The sequence below is a fragment of the Canis lupus genome, chromosome 15 (assembly GCF_003254725.2).
Source record: "Canis lupus dingo isolate Sandy chromosome 15, ASM325472v2, whole genome shotgun sequence".
Lineage (NCBI taxonomy): Eukaryota > Metazoa > Chordata > Mammalia > Carnivora > Canidae > Canis > Canis lupus.
Window position 1 is genome coordinate 6,722,930 of NC_064257.1, and position 7,384 is coordinate 6,730,313.

The 7,384-nt window shown below is 57.2% G+C and overlaps 1 protein-coding gene across 2 annotated transcripts in view; it reads left to right on the top strand.

Moving 5' to 3' along the window:
* Positions 1-5,014, top strand: part of KIAA0319L (KIAA0319 like) — a 93,968-nt gene extending 88,954 nt beyond the window's left edge. For both annotated transcript variants that reach the window (XM_025419958.3, XM_049094111.1), the window contains exon 21: positions 1,763-5,014. In XM_025419958.3, the coding sequence (XP_025275743.3) occupies positions 1,763-1,950 (188 nt within the window). In that variant the 3' untranslated portion in view covers positions 1,951-5,014. The remainder of the gene's footprint in view (positions 1-1,762) is intronic.
* Positions 5,015-7,384: the final 2,370 nt, after the last annotated feature.

Consider the following 7,384-nt stretch of genomic DNA (forward strand, 5'->3'; position numbering starts at 1 on the left):
CGCCGGTCAGTGAAGTGGCCGAGGCCGGGCACGCGTGGGACCAACAGACGCTGCCGCGGGGCCACTGCTCCAACTCAGGGCCGTACAGGTGACGGAGGGGCCCTGGGCCCGGGCGGCCGACGGGACCTAGCGCACCGGCGGGAGGCAGCAGTCAGCCCTCGAGGCAGAGGAGGAGGCCCTGGAGGCGGGGCTGCTGGAAGGCGGGAGGGACCCCAGGACGCAAGGAAGGTGGCCTCTGGGGCGGGGCCGGTGCAGCCGGGGTGGGGGTGGGGGTAGCGGCCCCTGCTGCGGCCCCTCCCGCAGGAAGACAGTGCAGCCACAGGCGCTCCTCAAGGAGGAAGGGGGTGCGTGACCCGCCCTTCACCTCCCTCCCGCCCCCCAGCGCGTGCGAGGGAGTCGGCAGGCAGGAGCAGGTGCCAAGGAGCTTCTGGCAGGAACCTGCGCGGGGAAGACGGCGCCACCCGGCGTGTTGGCCAGGCCCCGGGGGAGGGCCCGGCAGGCTCGGGGGAGACAGCGCTTGGGGGCGAGGCTGGAAGGCTGAGGAGGACCAGGTGACAATCTGAAAGCGGCCGAAGGAGTTCAGGATGCTGGCGGTGACAAGGGCCCCCTCGAAAGTGCTGGCTTCGGGAAACAGTGACCTCGTTCGCTTGAAAGGTGGAGGTGATGCGTGGGGGCCAGTGGGGGCCCGCGGGGAGGATCGCCCTGGTCCTGCCGGTGGCCGGGAGAGGCGCCCGCTGACCTCCGACCCGGGGCACGGAGTGGTCCCCTGGCAGGACCAAGGGAGCTGGCCGGGACGGCCCGGCTACGACGATGCTCTCCGCAGAATGGGGGTTCCCGTCCCTTCCAGGGAGAACGTCGGGGGGCGAGAGACGAGCCCGGGAAGCTCGCGCTGTAGGGGATGCGGGAGGCGGCGGGGCCCCGACCCCACGCCACGGGTCCTCCTGCGAGCAGAGCTGCGGGGGAGAAGCCGCGGGTGCGCCGGGTCACCCAGGGCCCGCTCCGGGCGCCGTGGAGTCCCTCGCGCCTGGTGTTGAGCGTGTGACCCGGCGGAGGCCCCGCTCCGGTTCTGGACTCAGCGGAGGAGGAGGTGCAGCCCGGACACGGGGCGCGGGGAGCCTGGGGGGGGCGGTGTCCGGGGCGTTTGGCCTGCCCGTTGATCGGCTGAGCGTCCTGCTGCGGCACATTCCGGGAACCCCGAGAAATCCTGGGGCGTCTACACCGGCGTCTGCAACGGAACCTCCGCACCCACCCTCCCGACCTTGGTGGCGACCCGCTGCACCCCCCCCGCCCCCCCCTTCTTGCCTTCACACATGACTAGCCGTCGGGAGGACCGCGTCGCGTCCTTCACTTTGCGGTCGTGCTGGGCAGCGCCCCGGGGGTGCAGTGCGGCCTGCGGAGGGGGCGGCTCGAGAGGGGCCCTGGGAAGGGGGGGCAGCTGCGGGGGCGGAGCAGGGGCTGGGGCCTGCACCTCCCCCTGGCCCCCACATGGCGGCGGCTCCGCCTGCGGGGCTCGGGCGGGAATTCCGTGGGGGGGGCAAGGTGGAGGGTGTTGGCCCGGGGGTTCGAGCTCCTCCCCTGTCGGTCGCCTGTGTGGGAGTAGGTGAGCTCCGGGAGTAGGTGAGCTCCGGCCCGGCGGGTCGCTCGGAGGAGGTGCGTCCTCGCCCCGGGGGCCTGGGGCGAGCCTCTGCTGTCCGTCCGAGCTCAGCCGGGACCCCTGGGGCGCGCGGCCCGGCCCTGACCGGCCTCTCCTGTCTCCCCGCAGGCGGCAGGCAGAAGGGCCCGACGCCCGGCAGCAGCCTCATGCGCTCCGAGTCCGAGCTGGACAGCGACGACGCCATCTTCACGTGGCCCGACCGCGACAAGGGCCCGCGGCCGCAGGGGCAGAACGGCTCGGTGCCCAACGGGCAGGCCCCGCTCAAGGCCCGGGCCCCCCGCCAGGAGATCCTGTAGCGCGGCTGCCCGAGCGCCATCCAAGCTGTGAACGAGCGAGCGGCTTCCTCTCCGCCCGAACCTGCTGGGAGCGCCCCGCCCGCCCCTCCGCCAGCCCCGCCGGGGCCGGGGACCCGGGGCCGCATCCCCTCCCGCCCGCGGGCACCGCGCAGCCGCCCCCCCCGGGTCCCCCGCATGCCCGGACGGCGTCCTCAGGGCTCGGGCTTACGGGCGGGCGGCGCCCCCAGGACGCGCTTCACACCGCCGCACTCCCCTGTCGGGACAGGATTAAACGAGCTATTTAATTGTACCTGTGCGTGCGGGGCCGCGCCGCTCACCTGAACCGGCCGCTGCGTCGCCGTGACGTCACGGCCGGGGGGCGGGGCTCGGGGGAAGGTGCGGGCTGCGGACACACAGAGGGTTCGGCCTCCCCCACCTCGCACTCCCTACCCCCAGGCCCGGCGCGGACTTGTACCTCTGGGCCCCTGTGCTTCCCGTTAGGATCCCCGGGGAGGCAGGGGCGGCCCTACGCCCACCATCCCTTGGGGTGGGGGTACTGGCGGCTTCTCCAGGTAGAGAAACTGAGGCCCTGCAGAGCCTGCGTGTGGTCCAGCTCGAAGGCCCCCGGGACCGCACCTGGGAGTCGGAGCACTCAGGGACCCCGACTTCGTGCAGCACCTAGGACTGCCCGGGGCGGGGCACCCGGGGGCGGGGGCCGGGATGTGATCACCCACAGGCTTCGCGGGCTCTCTTCGCTTGGGGGGAACGCAGGCCCCATCCCGGGCCCTCCCGACCGCTCCCTTCACCTCCGAGGACCCTTTTGCAGCCTCTGCTGCTCCCACCAAGGGGGCAAAACTCACACCGTCCTCCCCGGCTTCCACGCCCGGGGCACCAGGTCCCTACTCCGAGGCTGGGCGCGCTGCGGGGCTGACAGTCTCCCGGCTTCTCCAGGGACACGGCAGCTGCACGAGGGAAGAGATGGACACGGCCCGGAGTCCCCGGAGCACGACTCGGGAGTAGGACACGGAAGGACTCGAACTGTGAGCAAACACCAGATGGTTCTGGGGCCGACGGAGGGCGGAGACCAAGGCGAGGGAAGGTCCGCAAAAACCGCTGCTGAGCTTTAGAGCTGAAGCGCCACGTTCACGGAGGGCTTGAGGAAGCCGCTGCGACCTGGAACTGGACTTCCTAACATCTACGCCGGAGCTCGGGAGGAGGAAATCCGCATCAGTCGATGAAACAAAACAGGAGCGAAGAGGGGAAAAAACAGCATTAAAACGTGACCCTTTCAGATCGGATATTAAAACCACCGCCACTACTTCCAAACACAAGTTAACAGGTTGGATGTACTCGTTCAACTATTTACAAGTGAGGGACCTAAGAGGTAACATCCCAAGACTGGGGAAAAAGGGCAGTAAGGATCCATTAGGGGCTTTGGTTCCTATTAAGACAACGAAGTGGCATAGGCTCTGGGTCCCTTCCCCAAAAATGGACTTAGAATTACAATATAGCTTAGGAACCACCACCAAACCTACAAGAAATCCGTCCCGGACCTGTAAGAACCCCGAGGAGCCTGGAGTCCCCACAGGCAGGGAGACCGGGCAGCAGCAAGAAGCCCACCCTTGTGGTACTTGTGATCATCAGTCAAGTGACCGGTGTCCACGGGACACTGGGCAGCCCAGGAGTTCTGCTCTTGGGATTAAAATACCCCCACCCCCTCACCCCCCGCAGAGCCCTGCAGCTGGCAGAGGACAAAGGTGAAGGTGCTTCCCGAGCGAGGGTCTGAAGGTATAAATCTCCGAACATGACCCGGCGCCCGCGCTAGCCGGGCTGGCTGGTTGCTGTTGGCAGGGCCTCGCCTTCCCCTTCACTCACTGGGAGCGACGGCTTAGGCCCCCGCCCTGGCCTTTCCTCAATAAACGTTACCAAATAGGAGCTAGTGTGCTGAAGGGACAGGAGCTCGTGGGCCACAGTAACCGGATGCTGCCTGAGGAGGCCAGCCCTCGGCCCTGAAGACGCAAACTAAACATGCACACCAGCCAAGAAACTAAAAATAAAACAAAATAAATATACAAGGAAATATTAGTAATATGAACCAGGAACAAGGACCACATTGAAAATAGTACAAAAGTCGATGAACGAGACACAGGGACACATACAGGTCAAAACTAATTAGCTGGTAATAGGAAGCAGGAAAAGACAGACACACGGCAGGCAGTCCAGGGACAGAGCAGTAGTGTCCACATCTGAATAACTGGGCGTCCTAGAAGAGAAGAAGAAAAGTAGAAAAGGAAATACCTGAAGAAATGAGAAACTGGCCAGAATTAAAGATGAAAAAACTCATGGATGAAAAACGTACAGAAAACATACAAACAGAAACACTAGACTGAAAGACATTTAAGACCATCTAAGAAAAAGCAAAACTTCTGACAGCTCCTAAACAGAGACGGTAGATCAATTACAGAGAGGGATCAGTCGGGCACCAGGTTTCTTAATAGTATTTAGGTGAGAGACAAAGACGTTCCCAAAATGCTGAAGGAAAAGAACTTTGAACTCAAAATTCCTATCAAGACAAATTCATTTAAGTATAAGGATGCAATAAAAAATAGTCTCTGGGGGATCCCCTGGTAGCTCAGCAGTTTAGCACCTGCCCTCGGCCCAGGGCGTGACTCCGGGGTCCCGGGATCTAGTCCCACATCGGGCTCCCTGCATGGGGTCTGCTTCTCCCTCCGCCTGTGTCTCTCTGTGTCTCTCATGAATAAATAAATCTTGAAACAAAAAAAAAACTCTCGGGGCACTGGGCTGGCTCAGTTGGTGGAGCAGGCAACTCTTGCTCTTGGCGTTGTCAGTTCAAGCCCCACACTGGGGGTAGAATTTACTTAAAAAATATTCTTGGGGCGCTTGGGTGGCTTAGTTAAGCGCCTGCCTTTGGCTCAAGTCATGATCCCAGGGTCCTCGGATTGAGCCCCACGCCCGGCTCCCTGCTCTGCTGGGAAGCCTGTTTCTCTCTCTCTGCCTGCAGCTCCCCCTGCTTGGGCTCTCTGTGTGAAATAAATAAAATCTTTTTTAAAAATTTAAAAAATAATATTTTGGAAGCAGTCAAATATGAAAAATGAATTTAGACGTGAGATATAGGAAGCAAAGGTGAGCAAATACTTTGGCAAAATGTGTAATTCCAAACAGCTAGGGCCAATGGAATACAAAATGAAGTATATCAACAATCCAAAACCAAAATTCCAAAGAATATCAGCATGGTAGAGTCGGGAAGACCAAAGGAACATAAAAGACTCTAATTTGTCTCCTCCCACAGACACAAAACACATCAACATAAGTAACCCAGAAAGTGATCCAAAGCCTAGGAAACAAACTGCACGACTAAAGGCAGGGAAAGGGCCACACGGAGGTGGCGGCAGCCGGTGGGCAACAGTCTCCGGCCAGGGGAAGGTGATCTCTTAACACTTGCCTGTGAAAGTGACAGGGGCCAAATTTTGTTAGGTTCTCACAACCAGAGGATTTAACGCCTAGGGGTTTAGCACTCCGGTGGCTCAGCGCTGGGAGAGCCCAGAGGGCCTTAGGAAGCATCCGGGCCCTAGAGAGACAGCACAGCCAGTGCAAATATGGCAGCAAGTGGCAGTTTGAAGAACCCTAAAGGGTGAGGGATTTGCTCATCTTAGAGCACGGCCTGGAAGGACAGGGATGGGAGGAAGATGCCTCCAGGAACAAAGGAGCTGGGAGGTACCACTGCATCCTACCCGCCCCCGCCCCCCCCCCCCCCCCCACTTCTGCAGGTCTGCCCTCCCCATTCACATTTACCTTAGGCCTGGTGCTGCAGGCCCCACCTCAGAAGACCAGTGCAATCCCTGCCAACACATCTCTTGACTCTTTCCGGGATCCCTGGAGGCAGCAGGGGGGTGGGGAGGGGGGCATCAGCTCTCCCTTTCCAAGCAGACCACCACATACATTGTTAAAATGTGCCCCACCCTGCTGGGCATCAAACGCTGCCCACAATGGTCAGAGAGAACCTCTGCACACAGCTGGACTGAAGGAAAAAGAGGCCAAGACTCCACAGCAGAGCACACACAACACACATAGGAGATCCTCCCTGAAGTGCCAGCCCCTGGGGGACAGAGGAGACGGCACTGCAGGGCACTACAAGACCTCCTCTTCATAAGGCTATTATTGGTAAAAGAGAAGTGGCTCACTTCCCTAACACACAGAAACAGACAAAGTTAGACAATATGAGAAGACAGAAAAAGATGTCCCAAATGAAAGAACAGGACTGAACCACAGCAAGAGACCAAAGCCAAACAGATATAATATGCCTGATAGAGAATTTACAGTGATGATCATTAAGCTACCCACTGAACCTAAGAGTGGATGACAATAATGAGAACCAACCTGAAGCCAAGAACATATTAAATGAAATAAGAATACACTAGAGGGAATACATATCAGGCTAGACTGGAGCAAGGGAACAAGTTATAACCTGGAAGACCGAGTAATGTGAAAATAACCAAGGTGAGCAAAGGAAAAAAAATTATGCACTTGAGAGTAGTCTAAAGGAACTCAGTGATATCAAGTGTAATGATATCTGCATTGTAAGAATCTCAGAAGACAACAGAGAAAAGGGGGTAGGAAATTTATTTGAAGAAACAATGACTAGAAACTTCCCTAATCTGCAGAAGCAAATAGATATCTAAATCCAGGAGACACAGCGATCCCCCCAAAACTTAAACCCAAGGAGGTCTACACAAGAAACATAGTAATTAAAATGGGAGGAAATAGTGCTAAAGAAAAAAAATTTAAAGCAGCAAGAGAAAAGATAGTTACATACAAGGGAAACTTCAGAAGGCTATCAGATTTTTCAGCAGAAACTTTGTGGGACACAAGGGAGTGGTATGATATATTCAAAGTGCTGAAAGTTGGGAAAAATCTGCAGCCAACAGTACTCTTATCCAGTAGGGTTATCATTCAAAATGGAGAGAGTTTCTCTGACAAACACTAAAGGAGTTCATGAACACTAAATGAGCCCTTCGAAAAACATTAAAGGGGACTGAGTGGAAAGACCCTAAGTGAGAGTATAAAAAGCAAAAAACAAACAAAAACCCACAAAAAGCAGTAAAAAATAAGTATTTCTGTAAAAATACTTTTATCAAGGGATTCATAAAATAAAAGGATTTAAATGACAACACATACCTAAAACAGGGAAGAGTGGAGTAAAGAATAGGTTCAAATCTAAGCAACCATGAACTTAACATAGACGCTGTATGTAGAAGATGTTACATACAAACCTAATGGTAACCAGAAGTGAAAAATAGATATGCAAAGAATCAAGGGAAAGAAATCAAGTATATCACTAAAGAAAGCCAACAAACCATGACAAGAGAAGAAAGGATCAGAGAAAACCTATAGAAACAACTACAAAACACGTAACAAGATGGTGATAAATAGTACC